Consider the following 19,884-nt stretch of genomic DNA (forward strand, 5'->3'; position numbering starts at 1 on the left):
CTGCTAATTCTGAAATTACCTGCTCCTTAGTCTGTGGCCTCACTCGCATGCTGTATCAAAAATCTATTAGCAGGAATGTGTACGTTCATTAGAATCGATGTGTATGTAAATAGCTGCAGCAGAGCAGCGCTGACCGGTCAGGGAGCAGAGAGGAGTAGAATAAAGACTATAGAAGAAGAGGAAACTGGAAAGAGGACATTGGTTTCAAAAAGAGTGAATGGGTTGTCGATGTGTGTATTAGCCTGTGCCTGTTTGCGTCTGGAAATGTGTGTCTCCATGTGTGAATGCAAATGAGGCAGACCTAGGCTGAGTCAGAGCCACAAACAGCACACACTGTCTGACATGGCCTCCAGACACAAAACAGAGCGAGGACGAGGTGAGGGAGCAAGCCAGATATTAGGTGGGGGAGGGCGTGTGTGTTTGCATTTGAGCTTGTGTGTCTCCCGTGCACTGCATTTTCTTTGGACATGTATGGAGATCAGACAGGGAGAGTAACAAGATGCAGAGAGAGGGGGGCTGATGATGATGAGAGGAGGAAGAGGAGAGGGGCGACGGGAAGAGTGGAAATAGAGGAGGAGGGAAATCTTTTTATTGCTGGGCGGCGTCTCTGTGGGACTGACAGTAAATAAGCAATGATAAGCAGCTTCAGTCGTCACCCAGACTTACAGGCTGTTAATGACCCAGCTTTCTATGGCGTGTCCCCGCCTAACCCTCGCCCTTTCACAGGGATATTCTCCTCCTCTCTATTCAAAGGCACGCCATCCAGAGTCTGATTCTTTGTCCACGTCCTTCGTTTACGCTCTCTCTCTGTCTTATCTTACACACCCCAAATCTCTTCTTCTCTCTCTTTTGACCCTGTTTCCTTCTAATCTGCTGTTAACCCTCCTGCCGCTCCGACCCACCTGCCATCATTCTGAGGTAAAGACGCAGCCCTCCCCACCCTCAGATAAGCGATCATTTCTCCTTGTAGCTCTTTTTCTTCAATCTCCAAAGTTTAAACAGGGAGCTGCGAGGTCAAGTGTGTTATATTGATGCGTGCCTGTATATCTATATATATGTGTGTGTGTGTGGTTTATCGGTGCTTGTGCAGATGTGCGTGTTCGTTTCTCCGTATCTCTGCCTGTGAGAGAATGCACGCCGTAGATCAGCGGTTAAAGAGATTCAGCCCACAGCAGCGAGATGACCAGCGAGGTCAAGGCCGGCTCTGTGGCAACACAAATTGTTCCACTTGGAAATCCTTCCTTCTCCGGAGGCGCACAGATCATCTCACTCCTCTGTTTAAATTCTTCGCACTGTGAAAGCCTTCTGACTCTGGGAAACGGACAGCAGGGCATATGAGTCATTATTAACGCAACCCAAACATACGCACGCTTGAAAACACACACACACACATTTTCTTTTATTTATTTATTTATCTTTGTTTGTTTCACGAAGTATAAACTGAGGGGGAGCTTAGCGCTAATTTTATGCTTTGTTTGTTTAATTCTATTAATCGTAGCCAATCATACATGATTTCCATTAGTTATGCATGAATTCCCTGAAAGGCTAAATCCTTTTAACCTACTGAAGTCAGATTATTTTAAATTCACATACAGAGTTTGTGTAACACACCCACCTTTACCCCCCACCTAAATCCCAATACTGCTGGGGCTACAGCTTGTTGTAAATACTCAGGAAATTGTGCCTTGCAGCATCTGTAAATATTCAATACATGTTCCACTTTGTAAGCATTCAGAATTGATCCACATGTAACCTGTGATTATCCAGTTTTATTTAACTGGAGCAGCAAGCCTGCTCTAATCTATTCTAATCTATTTCTCTGGTGCCTTTGCAGAGAGAGTAAAGCAGCGCAGAGGCCATGTTGAAATATTAATTGTACTTTTTTTGCCTTGCGTCTGTGGCTGAATCCAGCGCTGCTAATGCTGGAGGTGAGGGGTCTTTAGTGTATTTGTTTACATGTGATTTTCACCATTTCACCACATGCTGATGCTCACCTATTCTCCCCGACTCCTCTTCAGTCTGTCTTATTGTCGCCATGCTGTCTCCCTCTCTCCTAATAACTGTACCTCTCCCTTTTATTATTTATTTTTTTCTGCTTTTTTTGTCTGCTTGTCTCTCTGGATGGGTATTTCTAACCTCCTGTGCTTCGCAGCCTATAGCTGAGCTAATTTCTCCATGGCTGTCATTGATTTGGTAGCTCTTGCTGTCTCTGTGTCTCTCTCCCTGTCTCTTTGCGCATCTCTCTCTCGGTCGCTTCTTACTCTAACCCCCTTGTTATACCGCACTCTCTGCTGTCACCGCCTCACAGGACCTCAATTTAACATTCCTCCTTCAGCTCTCCCATCGTTTCTTTCCTTCTTCACCCGCACTCTTTCGCCTTGTTCCCAGGTCTTTGGCTTAGATTTCTTTCTCTTGCACCTCTCACCGTATCCAGTCCTTGCTCTACCTCGGCGCGTCTCTTCAAAGGAACTTGGAAATCCTGCTCTACACGCCACCTCTGGGTGCGGATTGTTTTTAACGAATCCTGCAAACTCAAGGCTGAGAACTGACACAATGATAAATTCACAGAAATTTCAAGCGTTTACATGCGCACGCATACATCGGTATGCACACCTGCATGGCTTCCAGTACACCAACCAAAACATTCGTGCAGTCAGGCACTCACCAGCAAAAATAAAAACAACATCAATTTTTGAATACAAATAGCTTTTTTTCTGTTTTGTTTTGTTGTTGTTGTTTTTTTGCAGATTTAGCCAGATTGCAGTTTGCATTTCCCAAAAACGGTGTGGAAAGGTTTCAGAAGCTTCGTGTGCATTTGCAAAGATTTTTCATGGAATTTAATGGCACAAAAGTGTGTAGACTTTTACATCCAGTTATCTAAAATATAAAAATTCTTATTTACTCCCAGCAAATACAAACCAAGCTCCCATAAGGGAACTCCCCAAAGGGATACAGTGGAATAACTGGCCCAGTATTATGAGCCCACTCTCACGCATCCTCGAGAGGATTAAAAGTTGGTCCAGTAATTCACGACCAGGAAGAAAACTGCGTTGTCCAGCTAAAAGATGGATTCTCCTCTACAGCACGCTGGCATAGAACTCACCGGGTTGGCTGTGGAGTGTGACAAATTTTGAAGAAATAGCTTTAGCGCTACCATAAAGTCAAACATGCTACAACCAAACACAAACCTCATCCTGGTGACGGGGGTTCTCACAGACCCCAGAGGCAAAGTGTCTGTCATATCTTAGAAATGCTTTGATCTATTGCTCCAGTTTGTCACTATTTGGCCAATCAGTTTGTGACTCATTGTTTCCTGCTATCTGCTGTGACTAGTGCTTTTTTAAAAATTCAAATGTACTGCGGTCCTGGGGGATCGCAGTCAAAGCAACCATTTCTGCCTATGCAGTTTTAATAGATGGAACTAATTGAGCCCTATTTAGTGTAGAAGCGCTCTGTCAGTCATTCTGAAAGAGAGACACACAGACAGTCTGAGCATACAATGAGCCATATCATGTACTATAGCTGCCTGTATATGGCATTTGTTTTGCATTATGTACAATTAAGAAGAGCATTGCTGTTTGTATTATTATTAGTAGTAGTAGTTTAATTTATTTACTAAATAGTAAAGTTCAGTTCCACTAAATAAACTACTGAGGTCATCTTCTGCGTACCTTGGTTATTTGAGTTACTGATGCATTCCTATCAGCTTGAAGCAGTCTGGCTGTTCGCCTCTGGATCAGCAGTTACTCAGACTAGGCCATGCTGATATATCAGCAGAAGTGAGCTGTTTGTCGATATATCTGTATCGGCCTTTTTAATGGACGGTAAATGAAAATTTTAAAACAGATGGGAGAAACACCCTTCAACCATGTGGTAGTGTCGATGTTGAATAGTGCCAGAGGGCACTGCAACCGTCCCAGTTGCCAACACATGCTTGGAACACCATAAACACAGGACAAAAAGGTTATTTTTAAAATGCATATGGCAAGTTGCTGCCATATGATTGGCCCTGAGAAATGATCAGATGTGATGTAGAAGATTGTCTGGTTCCACCTGATTAGTACTCTAAGCGACCGGCATGAGTAACGGGCAGAACAATTACATTCTCTTCCGCTAGAGGGCAGTACAACTACCTGCTCTAATTAAATGGGTTGCCAACTGCCAGTAAAACAGAAGAAGAAGAAAAAGAAATTACATAATAGTCTGAAAAAGTAGTCAATCTGACCTGAGTCCTGTAGAAACGTCTGATGCAGATGAAGGCCCTAGCATGAGTAGTGCTCAGAAGAAAGCAGTAAAGGTGTACTGGGGACAAACCGAGCCAATTCCGCTGGGAAAAATAATCAATATGCTTTTTGTGACATTTTTGTTTGGTGGTGTGCTGTGTGATTTTTCTAATGTGAAATATGTGCCGTGGCTCCAAAAGGTTGGGAAACACTGGCTTATTAGATATCTAAGTTAATAAGCAGGTGTACAAGTGTACTTGGCAAGGTGGCTGGAAATATTCCATATTTTTCTCAGTGTATTGCCAGTAAATTCAATTGGACGCAGTTTCACTAATATGTTAGTCCAAATCTCAATGCTTTCTATGGAGGGTGTGTATTTTGAAGGTGCAGGGTTAGCTCCTAATAAATAAATGTATAAAAGTAAATGAAAATCAAAAAGAATTTTCACATTAGTACACTTATTATTGTAACTAATTTCCTGAAGTTTTCGCTGAATTCCCAGCAGCAGATCTGGTGTCCCAGCTGTGGTAATTTTTATTTTTGCATCAGGACTTTGTATGTGGGCTTGTGTGAAAGAAAGTCTACAATATGTGCTTGTTTTTGTGAGTGGACACACGGCCTTGTGCGGTGTGCGGCCCATTGATAAGATTTTAATACTCATCTGTGCAGTGGAGCTCAATGGCAGAGGAAGAATGCCATACGCTGGTTACGCAGGTGATTTTTTTTTTGATGCAGTCTTTTCATTGGATTGATCATATTACATGGGATCACAAGCATACGCATAATTATGCTTTCTCTTTTGTTGCAGCTTCATGGGTATGACACCTGGCAGTATAACACAGGTGGCACAACACGTGCTGAAGCACACGCTCTCTGACTGAGTGACCGATGTCACACGTCACAGAAACGGCTAACAACAATAAAGGCGACTCATATGTATTTCGGCACTTCTGAAGAGCTCATTTAAAATCTAAGCACCATAGCTCACATTAGCCTCCCACAGCCCTGCTCATATGCACACTACACATGAGCACGAGTGAATCCTCTCCTGATACAGATACAAGGCATGCTGGCAGTCAACACTTCCACCATGCACATACATCTGTGCAAAAAGGTGATCAGTCAGCATGGCAGGCAGCTTAGGGAATGACTGAAACCAAAAATTCTAGCTTTACACTAAAGGGATCTAACCATCTGCAGCCTGCATTAAAAAAACACAACTGGGGCTGATTCTTGCTGGGGTTAGAAAGCATAGACTGTATATAAAGAATAGATGTAACAACTGAAACCTCTCATTTTAAAGCCTCAACTTGAGCATTTTTGGCTGTTGCAATCCCCTTTTTATTAAATCAGACATGAACCATGAATCCCTGAGTGAGAGATGGTTCTGACTGATAAACCAAAGGCAGCATGTTCATACAGTGATGTCTAGACAATCACAAGCTAACCATCTGCTAAGGCAAACCCTGCTTTATTATCTAATTTATTCTGTAAATAAGACCATCATTTACAAAAATGAACACCAACATCAACTTAAGTTGATGAATGGTGTCTATGTAGACAACCATGTTCCTTCTTGTTAATAACATAAAATCTCTCTTTTTTCAAATGTATTTGTGGCATCGCTGTGGCTTAATTTCATGTAACCAATCAAAAAATCACGCTGGTTACAGGACTCATCACCCTAATAACCAAGAAAATGAAGGAGAGGCTTATGCTGTGATATGCAGTTAATACAGCTATTTTAACACAAACCATGATTTTCTATAGTATATAACAATATACATCCATCCATTCTCTTTCGATTATCCAGTTTTAGGGTCGGGGGTGGGCTGGAGCATATCCCAGCTGTCACAGGGCAAGATATTTAAATGACATCCATATAGACTGCATTTGCATGGCTAATGATCTGTTCTATCATTTGTGCATGATAGCATTTTTCCAACTGAACTCAAAATAGAAAGCCAGAGCCTTATTGATTCTCCTGTACATGCAAATGCTCTGCATGGAGAATGTGCTAAAAGGCCGGAGACAAACCGCCTCGAAAAAATGACACTCAACTCTGCCACTGCAAGCATTTGCAGTTGGATGCGTCATGCTTTGGATTAATTTTGCTGAGATATTTCATTATGTTTGCTTTAAACAGATGGAGGTGCTGATAAAAAGAGGCTGGTTCGCAGTGAGTGGAATCAAGCCGGAGATTCATTTGTCAAAAAACCCAACAATACACTCTTCTTCGACGGGAGGCAAATAAGGAAAACAGGTAAGAAGAATGCAGCTCAGCTGTATTAAAGTCCTCGCTGAAAGGGCTGCTCAGTGATGAATTGCGTGAGTTTATATAGCGTTATTGTTTACTTCCAGGTAATTCCAGGTTAATGGGCTTAGGCAGCATGTTGTTAGCTGTGCTTCGAATCATAGGCAAAACAAAACTGTTCTCTACAGACCTGCCTACACTACCCGTGTCATCGTCTGTCCTCCCCCTCATCATCTGTTTCCTGTCTCCTTTGCTGCCTTTTACCTTTACAAAATGACTCCATATGTGCGCTCTTTTACTGCTCATTCTTCTAGCTCTGGTTTTCTCCTCCTCTGCCACTATCTGTGGTAACCTTTACGAAACCCTTCCCTCCTCTCCTGCCCACTCTTTCATCAGTATCTCCCTCCATCTGTCCACCCCTCAGTCTCTGTCATCCTTCATTCACCTTGTTGAGCGTGATGACTGCCTCTTGGTTCACTCCGGTGATATTGAACGTGTCCCCGCTCTCCCCCTCCAGGATGGTATATTCCAGCTTGGCGTTCTCACCCAGGTCAGCGTCCGTTGCGGAGATGCGTCCTATCTCAGCGCCCGGGATGGCCAGCTCGGAAACGGAGAAGGACCACATACCTGGGGAGAGACACGCGACGGCACATATTAGAGGAGCGCTGTCATTTCATTAGCTCTGATACGCTTCATTTGTCAGTTAAACATTTAATTTTGTCTTTTGAAGTGTATTCAAATTGCTGTTCCCCACCTGCGCTGAGCTAATATTTACAACATTTTGCTGCGATAAGGCAGCGTTTAAATTAAAAGAAGTGAGAGGATGAAGGAGAGAGATAAAAGCAGAGTGTGCATTTGAGCACTCTGCACAGATATTATTAAAAGACAGGTAGAATATGGCCAGAAAACCTACTGTTAAAAAAAAAAACTAAATTAAAAGAACCTAAGATTTTAAAAAAACAGAAGGGTTTGAGGAGATAAAGAAAAAGAAAAGATTACAGTAAAGAGAAGCTGTTCTGGCTCTCTGAGTTGTCCATTCATTCCTTCTGCTGAGACGTATTAATCAAGATAACAGGCTCTTTCATGTGTGTTGGTTTATGTTTAGCTGTCAGCCCATTAAAGCAGTACGTTATCAGTCCTTTTGCTGGCTTTGCAGTTTACATAATATGTTCCTCTTCTCATCCATCGGGCACACCTATGTGATAAAGGCATGGAGGACCCAACAAACTGATATTTCTATAGAAAAAGCAGACGCACATGCACTTAAATTCAAATAGCCACCTTTCAGTTTGTCCTAGCACGCACACAGTGGCCACCGACAAGAATAAGTGAGGTAGTGGAGATAGAAAGTGAGTGAAGGGAAAAGGTAAGATATCACCATTTGGCACGCACACACAGAACAGACAAGCTCATTCAAACAGAGCTGTTATCAGCTCAGCTAAAGCTAAAGGAATCAGATAGACCTGTAAATGTGAGCGAGAACAACATCACACAAACACACCGGGCTGACGGAATAAAAGATAGCCCACCCTCGACAAGTGTCTGGTCCCACAACACGCAATCAGAAGAATTCGGCAAATTTGACAACATCACAGTGAGACAAACTTTTGAGGTTATGTGACTTTGTGGATCGGGATTACAGACATCAAAGTCTTTTATCCATGGAAACCAATGTTATCGCTCACTGTGTTTGTTGTCTTTCCAAGTCTGTTAATGTCAAATCTGTAATGTGGGCTTCCGTACTAGTGATTGCAGTACTCTCCCTCCAACAAGTCCTCCAAGTTAAAGTTGGATAAAACGGTCTTGTGAAACCTCAACAACAAAGCTTCTCTGAGATAAGCTGATGCAAAAATAAAGAGGTTTAAGTTGGTTTTATAAATCCTAAGACACTCTTAAAATATTTAATTTTTTTATATACATTACTTGTTCAGTTATTCAGATTTTCCCAAGGCAATTTTAAGACACTGTTACAGAAACAGCAATTTTAAATCTGAAGGTACACTGAGTTTTCAGAACATTTCAGTTAACACCATGATGTTGCTAATTTGCAGAATAATAGATTAACATTGTCATTTTTGAAGAAACTAGTTTTGGCAGGAGATGATATGACAACTGGTTCTGAAACAGCAGACAGATGCATCATGTGCTGCGTGTGCTGGCTCTAAATGTTTGCTTTACTTTTCTTCTGTAAAGATATCATAGGGCTATTCTCACATCAACTGTTCTCACAGTACAAACCAATTTGAACTAATGGTATCAAACCGAGAGAACATTTATTCAAGACTTCGCACAAGTTTTTGCAAAATTCAGAGATTTCTATCCAGTGTTGATACTTTGTTAGTTCTTAGTCCCCCTCAGAATGCTTCTATTCTTCCTGCATTGGGATGTACTGCCCATGGAAGAAGAGGTAGGGATGGCAGAGGCATACCCTCAGAAAGATACTCGCAGACCTGGAGCCCACAAGAATTTGTCAGTGGCCTATGCTGAGGAGGGCAAAGGGTCTATCTAACATTGCAATACAGCTGAACCATGAAACATATAGCTTGTCACCTTTTTCAGGTAACACAAGTCTTAAGACCTCCTGGGAGGCATTGTGAGGAAAACAGATTCTTTCGCTGTCCACATGCCACAAGCCTGATTCAAGGATTCAAATTTTTGAGCAGCATTAGAAAAAAATGATGCAATTCTTAAATTCTTAAAATGTTTTGAGCTGCACATTGTTACAGAAGCACAGGATATTTTTATTCCTATTTGTCTGCTGTTTACATGTATATGTATCCTGGATCTGAGTAATTGCTGCATGAGAAGGATAGCTAATTTGTCCTTCCGTGGGCATTACAGTAGGTAAAAAAACAAATACATCACAGATAGTTCTCATTTTCTTTCCTTGTATTTTATTTTTCATGGGTTTATGAATATCACCTCGGGGTACACCACAGGCTGGGTCTTGATGGTGCTTTGATACGGTTTACACCCTCAAATGTTTTGGAAGGGTCGAGCAAAGCCACAGGCTGAAGCGTTTCTGTCTTTCTGTGCTGCTATGAAACATTAAAAGCAATAAATAGTTAATTGCGAGTGCTGATGGTTTCATTCAACTATTTTACAGGTTTTTGGGAGTTAGCACACGTCACACTTTTTTAAAGTATAATATTTTCCCTTCATTCAAGCACATTTTTATTTACTGACCCTTTTGAATTTGAACATTTGCAAGAGAACGCACATTTTTAAGAGCTATCATGTAGCTATGGCTGCATCATGTATGTAAGCTCCTTGGCTCTAACTACTAACTTTCGTTGCCTTTGTTGTGGTGCATTTGTCTAGGTTATGTTTTCTTTTCTTTTTAACATAGTTAGGCCCCCAGTCACACAGACCTAGGGATAAGTTGGAATCCACCTGACAACAACTGGTTGTCAAGGAAAAATGAGTATTCCCTTGCTTGTTAGTCAGGGGTTGCAAGAGGTTGCTTGCTGTCACTAGGTGAAACTAGTCATTGTGAGGTATACGGTGCTGCACTGAAAGCCTCCTATGGCTGCTAGCAGATGGCCTCCGTTGTGCCTGGTTTTTATGGAACACACAAACTTGTCTGCAAGCACGTGCCTACTGTTTGCTACTATATGGAAAACCAAACACCACTCATCTACAAAGTAAAAGCTGTGTCCTTTAAAACATGTTAGTGTTAAGGCACAACTTTTACTTTGAAGGTGAATATTCTCCAGCTCCAGTTTGTGTTGCATTTTTTTTTTTTGAGTGGTTATTTAGTGAGTGTTTGCAGACAAGTCAGTTATATCTATACAAACCACAGGCAACTATGGTAATCTGCTATCGACGGTGGTGCGCAGCGCTGCAAATTTTGGTACTGATCCGATACCAAGTAAATAAAGGTCCAGTATACCAATACCAATACTTTTAACTTACATAGGCAGCTTATTATTGGAAATCAGTGCGTCATCATTTATAAGAAACATGAAAATCAATATAAGTTTGCAAATTCTGAACACATTTTAATGACCGCTAAATCACTGTGATTTTACTTTTGACAATAATTAGTTAACACAATAAAAAAGGACCAGTTTTTCTTGTGTTTTGAAACTGTGTGTGTTTTTGTTGTTGTTGAAAACCTGGACTAGAACTGTACCTAAAGCACTTTTAAGTGCTTTAGGTACAGTATTTTTTGAGATATTAAAAAATAATGTGACGGTCAATACTATCTATCAACACTGACATTTTTCATAGTGTATGTCTGTGGTGTATTTTTTTCATCAAAAAACAAAAAAGAAGACAGAAACAAAGTATTGATCCTATTGCGGTTGTATCAGTCCCACACCAGTACCAGCATTGGTTTTAGTACTATTGATATTTTAATCAATCCACCCTCCACTCAACCAACCAAGTTACAGTTACACTGAGGTTTTTGGTGCCCCACCCTCCTTATTATTCATTTCACCCAGAGAAAGGAACATTGCATTATTTCCTTAGTGATTGAAGTTCGCAGGAAGTCATTCTTTCACTGTCATTGTGACAAACACACAACAAAATTATTTGCTGTCCCATTCAGTGCAAAGAAAGCAATCTAACTATTCAGGAAAAAATAAAAAAAGAGTTACCTGTAAATGCAGTACAAAGAGTACGAAAATATAAATAAATAGATATGTACAGATATCTATCTGTGTGTGTGTGTGTGTGTGTGTGTGTGTGTGTGTGTGTGTGTGTGCTTGAATCATTACTAAATGCACAAGCTGAAGATTGTACAGGTTAGTGAAAAGGTGACATGCCAATGTCATCTATTGTTTAATATGAATTATCGCACAGCCCTGGGATATCTGCTGTTCTTCAGTCTGTTTGTTTTAGTGTTTATTGTTCTGTACCACCTTCCTGAGGGTAACATCTGGAACAGGCGACATGCTGGGTGGGATGCGTCCTTCACATCACCTGTTCCAGCTGTCACCCTCAGGAACGCAGTACAGGACAGCAAAAGCTCAAAACTGAGGCCGTAATTGTTGCTGTTTTTTTGTATTTATGGTCCTTTGTATTTATTTAGGTCCACATTCAGAACATTATTGTGCTTGTCCAGTACTAATGCAGGCAGAGTGAGATGCAATATCAATATATTTTCATCACTTAAATGTGGATCATATACTAAATAACCAAAGTTGTGTGGATTTATAACATTTGGTTCATATACAAAATGCCTTTGACTAATTTCCTTTTTGTCTTGACGTTGCTCCCACTTCACTACTTTGTTGTCTGAAGGGACAGATGGAAACTCTTTTCTGCATAAAATGAACAGCGCTGCAAATTAGCAGTGACAGAACAAGGACTCACCCTCTCTGTGTCATCTATCTGCGAGATAAGTTATTCAGGGCTGTTTCAGACTCAACTCAATCAGTCAGGGGAAATGTAACCTTAGATCACATATTAAAATATTTAAAGCTACAGATTCAGCAGGACTAAAAAAATAAAAATCAATGACCCTGTCATTTGACAAAAACTTGTCAAATTAAGACTCAACATGCTAAAGCCACAGTAACACAGAAAGGAAAGAAATTCTCTAAAAACACAGCAGCCAAGATGGATTTGATGAGATTAGAGCTTCTCTTTCTTGATCAAGATGAAACCACAGTGAATCAAATACTTTCCCATTTTTCACTGAGCTGCCTTTCAAAGTAATATTTTTTTCTTAGCTATGATCTCCACACCTACCTGGTTAGACTGTGTTAATTCCTTTTCACTGTCTGATTGGAATCCTGCACCTCGACGACACTCATTTATTATTAGCTTATTTGCACAGTTCTTCTGTGCCCGCTGCTGTAATGGTCTGGGAGATTCTCGGTGGAGATTATATAACAGCACAAATGACACAGCTTCACAGAAATTCAAAAGGGAGTTGTTGTTTTTCTTCATGGTTAAATAGTGGTTAGCTGCTAGCTAGCACCACAGACTTTTCTCTGCACACATAACAAGCAGTAAGTGTGACAGACGCATTAAGCTCACCGCTGGCCTTATGGCTCTAAAGGGCCATGAACCGGCCCCATTGCCATATGCTGCTCTCCAAGCTGCTCTTTACCCACTTTATACTTTCTTTCATTTACTTCCCGGTGAACAACTGGTTCTTCTGCCTCTCTCTCCTTCTTCCAGAGTTTACTCAAGTTTCTTTCAAGGAGTCTTCACACAGCTGATATCTGTAATATACCTGATGTAATAGCTCTTTCCAATGTACTTACTATAATATATAGACTAACAGCTTTGTTATAGAAAAAATAAATAGTCGAGTGATTTAAGATCACTTTAAAGTGCTACAAAGAACTCCCAGTTACATGACCTCCCACAGTGTCTTAATACGCATCACTCTTTACATACCAGAATGTAACTCTGTCATGTGTATGTGCATGCACGCAGCCATTATTCTCTCATAAATTCCCTACGTTCTTTTATTTTGAAAATTAAATGGATCTTCATTGTCGAAAGCAATGAAGTGCAAACGATTCAAATCATGTCAAAGGAAACTTTTCCCGCAACTCCGTCTCATCAAAATGACATTTACACTCTAAATGGAAAGAGCAAATATGTTCTGAGAGGGAAAAACGCAGTTCTGCTCTTATTTTGTTTCATCAACATAACTGAGAGACACTGTTAATTAGTATTTCCGCCTCAAAAAGTCTCAAAATGCTGAAACGTGTTTCTCTTTCATTTATTGTTTTTCTGTCGATTACATTTGTCACAGTTGCACAAACAGCCTGTTTAGGTTTAGGGAAAGATTGTTGTTGTGGTTTGTTACTGAAAAAGTCAACAGTGACATATGAAGCATGAATCAGGGTGTTGTTCGATGTTACGATAATTAACATTTCCCTTAAATTTAAAGTGGCTATAACTGATATATATATATATATATGAATGCTTCAAATTAGAAAGGAACAAAAAACCTGTGAAAGAAGTAGCTTGCTGTGAGGAACCTCCTGCATCTCTGCATGCAGAGGTTTTAGCCTGTTGTTTAGTTGTCCAGCCTGTAATTTTACTGCTGTGGTTCACTCTTACTGCTCTCACTGTTCCTTTTTAGGAGTTAAAATATAAAAAAGTAAAATCACTACCTGTGTTGTCAGGGACAAAGAGTCAAACTGCTGACCTTGGCATTAAAAAAACCCAGGTCTGCCCAGGCCACCATCGCTAATGCAATTTCTGCTCTCTGTGTTGGCAAATTAAGGTTATTTTCGAGATGTGGACCAAAAGTGTTACATGACAAGTAGATAGCTTAAAATGCATAGACGTGACAGGCAAAATGTCCCTTCAAGCGGTGCACGATGATTTAAACGTCACGCTTCCTGTTGCTTAATAACACAAAAACGAAACGGCGGGCCAATAATTCAACAAATTCAAAGTGCAGCTGTCCTCTCTGATGATGAAGAAGAAAGAACGTGATCAGGTTAACGTTTTTACAAAATAGATTTATCTTGGATTTTAAAAACCCAACTCATTTCAAATTTAAGTGCCTATGTCGTTTTGGAGTTAAATCGCCACCCTGCAGCAACCACGTCACTATTTGTGGAGGAATGTTATGAATTTCTCTTTTAAATCTGTGATTTTCTGGCTGGACTCTCACTGTGAGTACCTTATGTGTATTTCTTTGTATAGACTGGCAAGTACAGATTTGCCCTTTTTGAAAAGTCATCACAAATAAGTTGCATGTAATTGCCAATTTGACCCCATTCAGTCACGAGCTGATGGCAGACCGACTCTGTCTTGTTGCTGTTTTGTCGTCTTGACGCACCAAAGTCTCTTTGAAGATGGTGGCTGACCGTGAGTGGTTGCAAACCTGGTCCCCATCTTCAAAGGAGCCATTCAGAGGTAACAAGACTGCAAGAAGTAGCTGAGGTCAGGACTCTTTCCCATCAACCTGGCAAAATTCTTTCTTTATAGACCTGCCTTTGTGCACGAGGGCACTGATGTGTTGAAACAAGAAACATGGGTCTTTCCAAAAAGGTTGCAAGAAAGTTGGATTCAGAGATAGTTAAAAAAAACCTGCACATAACAAACCTGTAGTTGCAGTAATTTTGGCTGTGTCCAACCATTGTTTTTACCTGTTTTTACCTATTGTGGTTGAAGCATTAGGCTGTTAATCAAAGTTTGAGCTATGTAGGCTTCTTTAATACAGCAAGTTTTCACATAATATACTAATTTTGCAACAGTTTGAGAAAGCTCCATGTTTTTGTGTTTCAACACAGAGGTGCCCTTCTGCACAAAGGCAGGTCCATAAAGGAAGAATTTTCCCAGGTTGATGGGAGAGAGTCCTGACCTCAGCACCTTCCAGCATAGGATGAATTAGAGCACTGACTGTGGGTCAGGCCTTATCAAAAACCATCAGTGCCTGACCTCGCTAATGCAGTTGTGGCTGAATGGGAGCAATTTCCTGCAGCCAGGTTCCTCAGTTCGGCTGAAAGCCTTCCTTGAGGAGCGGAGGATGTTACAGCAGAGTGATAAAGCTCGCACATACTGTACAGTTGTTCTATTAGGTGTCTACTTGTTGAATAACCTGCAACGTCGAAACATTCCCGAGCCCTAACGTGTGCATTATTAAACTAGAAAACAGCGATTTAAAAAAATAAATTCTGCTGTTAACAGAGTAAGGCTACTCCCACGTGGCTCTGCAGGGGTCTGCCCACTAAAAGGGACAGCGTGTGCCAATGAATCAATGCTAAATGCCAGTTTATGTGGTGTGACTACCATGCCTACCATCTGGGACTGACACAGCACCAGAAGGCTGAGACGAAGACAACTCGAACATAAACAGGCCTGTTGCTAATGAGACAGCAAATTAGGGAAGTTATTTACAAGTCAGAGACGGTCTTTTCTATTGATCGGGTTTTTGTACAGCAAAGCTGTGTACGGCAGTCCCTTTCGCACACATACACAGCAGCAGTCCCACAGCCTTGCTCTTTCTCATACGCACTTGTCACACACAGGGAGCGCTCCAGAGGAGAGTGACAAAAGGGGTGTGATGCCAGTAAAGTAGGCTAGACCAAGTCATTATCAGCTTTCTGCTCACACAGGAGAGCATCTGGCAACACTAGTCATACATCATTTCCACCTGTGATGGACTGGGAGAAAAGAAAGAAAGAGGCGATTCAGCAGGGGAGAGGGAGAAGAAAGAAATGGTGAGTGGCAGGGAGAGATTCCCAGCTCATTCCTCACATAAAGAACCTCAAAAAGCAGCACAGGTTTCCTGATAAAAATCACACGTTGGATCGAAATGGAGAGGGGCTGTGCCCCGTCCTCTGCCTTTGTTCGCGCAGGTAAAGTCATTAGAGCGGGCTGCGAGCAAACAGCGTGGTCACGCCGGTTCAATGCATCATGTCTCACTAATATAGATGCTTCCCACTGAGCAGGCCGTAATTGTGCCTGGGAGAGAAGGATCGAAAGCCCTCCTGTGCTGTATTTTGGGCACTCCTTCACAGATAAGACCACACTCTCTTCGCGTCTCTTTCTCACCTACGCGGCTGCTCTGTTTCCCCACGACTGCTGTCAAACGGGAGTTCAGTGAGAGATGTTACAGTCGTCTGGGGACTGCCACTTTTTTTGCAGCTGATTGGATGAATTGGGATCACGCTGGCATGGGGGATTATGTGGAAATGAAGCAAAATGACAGGCGGTGAGAGTTAATTAGAGTGGTTGTAGTTTAATATAGGTTTAAAGGTGCAGGAAAAGTGCTTAAATTGACGTACTGCTGGATGGGGAGAGGAGGGGGCAGGGGAAGGGGAAGAGCTGGTGACTGTAAAGAGGACAGGCACACATGAAATGGAAGATGCAACACGAGAGGGACAGAGGGGGTGGGAAGAGAGGGGAATGAAGAGGGTGAAAACCCAGCAGGGAAGCACTTTTTGAAGACAAGCGTGGATCGGGGGCCTGTGCTGGAAAAGCACAGAGAGGAGAGCAGAGGAGGCAGGGGGTTGAGTGGGAATAAAAAATAAGAGGATGTGATTCCACCGCATCTTATCTAAAGCAGAGGGTTGTTTCTTGTGGTGGAGGTGGTGGTGGTGGTGCACAGAGTCGAGTTAGGGGAGTCATTAAAAAAATGTCTAGCTGGCTAAACTGCATGGACTGGTTTTGGAAATAGCCTGAATAAAATCTGCATCCATTTAAGGTAGTGGGGGGAGTCCATCATGCAGGCACTTATACCCAAGAGGGCTTAAGGGAAAAAGGCCAGAGAGAGACGGAAGGCAGGATCAAGGCACGCATTGGGTAATTTAAGCGCAATCACGACACAAAGGGACGGAGTGATAGCTCACGCAGGGATGAAGAGACGAAAACAGAGCCGCATCTGCTGCCTAGGCAAAATTTTTTATTCTTTCCGATCCACTAGGGGGTTAAATTAAACTGCAAGTGGCAGCGGAGAAAGTGAAAGTGGCACCTTCTATCTCAGTGCTAATGGGGTTAATAATGAAACGGATCTCTTTGGTTACAGGCTGCAGGGCAAGCGGTATAAGCGCGGCATGTTGCTGCTTAACTTGCCTTGCGCAGAGAGGTAGGCCATTAGCCATTACTGAGCTCTGTTCGAATGCCATATGCAGCAGGAGGAAAAGGCAGGGTGTGCCTGAGTGTGTGTGTGTGTCCATTAATCCATTAGTATGTGAATGCCTGTGCTTCCATGCCAGCGTGGGCGCACCCAGGTGCCTAAGTGCATTCACTGCTAAACAATGTTGACTCCCAGCACCTTGCATCAATCCCACAATGATGCCTTTTTTATGTCAAAGCAGGAAGAAGCCATACGAACCAAGTGTTCTGCAGCAACTTTCTTTAAGTATTGCTCAAAGTCACCTGCTCTATATTCATTTTAAATGAAGGTTACAAAGAGAAAGCAAGCGCCAGCTGCGGCCCAGCCGGGATATCAAGTGGCTAAAAAGCTTTACATTGACTCTTCAGCGCGACTGACAAAATGATAAAACGACAAAGCGCAAGCAGGCTCTCTAGTTGGTTGGCTGGATGAATGAACGATGTGACTGAGAGATGGGAAAGTAGAGTGCGCAGTTAGACCAGTTAGACTCACTGCTGACATTTGCCGCCACCTACAAGATACTGCGAGAGACGGGAGATACCGGAAAATGTACGGCAAGAGCTAAAGCGAAGGAAAAAAAACAGTGAGTGAAAGGAAACGAAGGAAGCTGTGAGTGAGAAGGTGAAAAAGAGAGAGAGACAAAGATAAAGGGGGAGAGATGTGACTGAGAGCTATGTTTCCAGCAGTGATTTTACTGTCTATTGAAGCAGAAAGCACTGAACTTTAGATGAAATATTAATACAGAGCAAAAGAAATAGAGGGATAGAGAAAATAAAAGGATAAAAAGCACGCTGGTATTAGCCACCTCCATTTTAATTAGTTTCTTCTTTCATTTCATTTCCTCCATCTCTTATTTTAGGCTCTGAAGATGTAAAACTTAATTAGGGACTAACAATTATTGGAAATTATTGCCTATTACCTAATTGTTTATGTTATCGGTGCAATCATTATTACTCTTCTGCAAATACAAGCGCGCATTAGAGCTATGAAATTAGTCAAAGTTGTTGGGGTTTCTTTTCAGCCATGATATACCAGTGAAGAGCAGGCAAACGCAGAGGTCAGCTTTAATTAATACACAGTGTTGTCCCAGCCTGGAGGCAGGCTGCGGGCTGGACATAGATTTGCTGAGATGAGAAATGCTTCCTCTTGAGACAAGAAGCATCCATTTGTGAGTCCGCGGAGAAGGAGAAGACCCACAAACTGTCAGCACCTAAATTAAACAGTGTAGATGATTGTTTCTGCAAATTAATTTACTGTGATTGAATGCATTAAGTAATGTCAGCAGGGCTGGGAAATGCAATCAGGACTCTTATTTGTTATGCACGTAACAACGAAGAAACGGCACTTGGAGTGAACTTAGAACCAAAACATTCCTTACACCTCTTGTGAGAGGCACTTATGATGATTATTGGACTGAGAGGCAATGCGCAACCTGGTTCCTGGCATAAGCACAAAGACAGACAACCATCCGTCCATGGTTACATTTTGTAAACTGCTTATCTAATTCTGGGTCACAGGTTGGTGGCAGTTTTATCCCAGCTGACCCTGGGTGAGAGGAGGGGTGCACCTTGGACAGGATGCCAGTTCATCACAGGGCTAACACAGAAACGCAGGCTTCTGAGTCCCATATGTAACTGTTCACTTGCAGCTGTGGCCTTTGCTTGCATCAGTTCTAGAGCTATAACAACCAGAGTTTTCTGTAAATTTGACAGTCCGTGCTATTTTAATACTTTAATCATGTGATGAAGCACATGATAAATAGTGGACCAATGCCCACCCCCAAAGGGATTAAAGACCCGGGACTCCCTAACTTTTGTTTGCAGAACTGAAGAAGCCTTCAGAAACTTAAATAAGTCCGGTCGCCTTCTCTCTAAAGCTCTTAAGGCAACCATGATCTGGATGACTGAGAACCTAACACAGACGTTACTGTACAACAACATCTGCTCATCTGTTTTATATAAGGACCTGTACAAACACTTACAGACTCTTTTCCAATTAAAAAGTTGGCTATGGCATTCCCATAGTGTTGCCCAGTTACATTTGGCCACTTGCCATGAAGCTGCAAGGTTTGCATTTTTGTGGAAGAAATATGTGCTTGCTTTTTGAATGCAGCAAAATTAAAAAATGAGAAATATTTAACACAACTTGCAGTCTTTAGAATCTTAACATCATTAACAAATATCTCTGCCCCCACTGTACACGTGTACATATGTCTGTCTAGACACCATCAGCAAGTACCTCCTAATACAAAGAGAAGAGAAGCAGACGGTGAATTCCACCTGGTGTTTTTATCGTAATTATCATTGTTTTACACTTATTAATAATGGTGCTGGCAGATGTTGCCTCAATTAAAATAAATGTGTATACTGAGAACAAAAAAAAAGTGTCATTCACAACAATATAGAAAATATGTTTTTAAAGAGTTTATGAGATGACTTTTGAGAAATGTTTTGGCTCCTGTTTAGCGCGCTCTGTGAAAAGCAGTTTACTCTGCACTGTTGCAAAATGAGCCTGATGAGAATTGAACCCTTAATTGCAAGTGCAGCAGTTACAACACACGGGCTAAACCACACGGGAGTTCTCGTACAGTTGTGCAAAAACAATGACTGCGCAGATGCACAGCTTCAACTATGTCTGGAGAGAGAAAAACACCACAAAAAAACCAGACAGATGTTTTCATCTGAAGCCCAGACTGTGGATGTTTCCTTTCACCTTTCAAGTCAGAATAGTTTAGAGTTTTGATGAAAGTCTGCTTCCTCCTCCAAGCAAGTATATGTGGATAAGTGGAGGACGAGCCTTCTGTCTTCTTTCAGTCTCTACCCTTGTATTTACTGCTTTACTCTTCTTTTTCAAACCAGCCATTT

The 19,884-nt window shown here is 41.7% G+C and overlaps 1 protein-coding gene and 1 long non-coding RNA gene across 2 annotated transcripts in view; one reads left to right on the plus strand and one right to left on the minus strand.

Moving 5' to 3' along the window:
* The window catches only part of cdh24b (cadherin 24, type 2b), a 155,063-nt gene that overhangs the window by 30,373 nt on the left and 104,806 nt on the right, over positions 1-19,884 (minus strand). The window contains exon 6 of the mRNA XM_003457428.5: positions 6,923-7,104. Coding sequence (XP_003457476.1) covers positions 6,923-7,104 — 182 coding nt within the window. The remainder of the gene's footprint in view (positions 1-6,922; positions 7,105-19,884) is intronic.
* On the plus strand, positions 4,165-9,546 carry LOC109195688 (uncharacterized). The gene is made up of 3 exons (XR_002057249.2): positions 4,165-4,297; positions 6,370-6,486; positions 6,995-9,546. It is a non-coding gene; the product is annotated as an uncharacterized LOC109195688 (long non-coding RNA).

The sequence above is a fragment of the Oreochromis niloticus genome, linkage group LG18, assembly GCF_001858045.2.
Source record: "Oreochromis niloticus isolate F11D_XX linkage group LG18, O_niloticus_UMD_NMBU, whole genome shotgun sequence".
Classification (NCBI taxonomy): Eukaryota; Metazoa; Chordata; class Actinopteri; order Cichliformes; family Cichlidae; genus Oreochromis; species Oreochromis niloticus.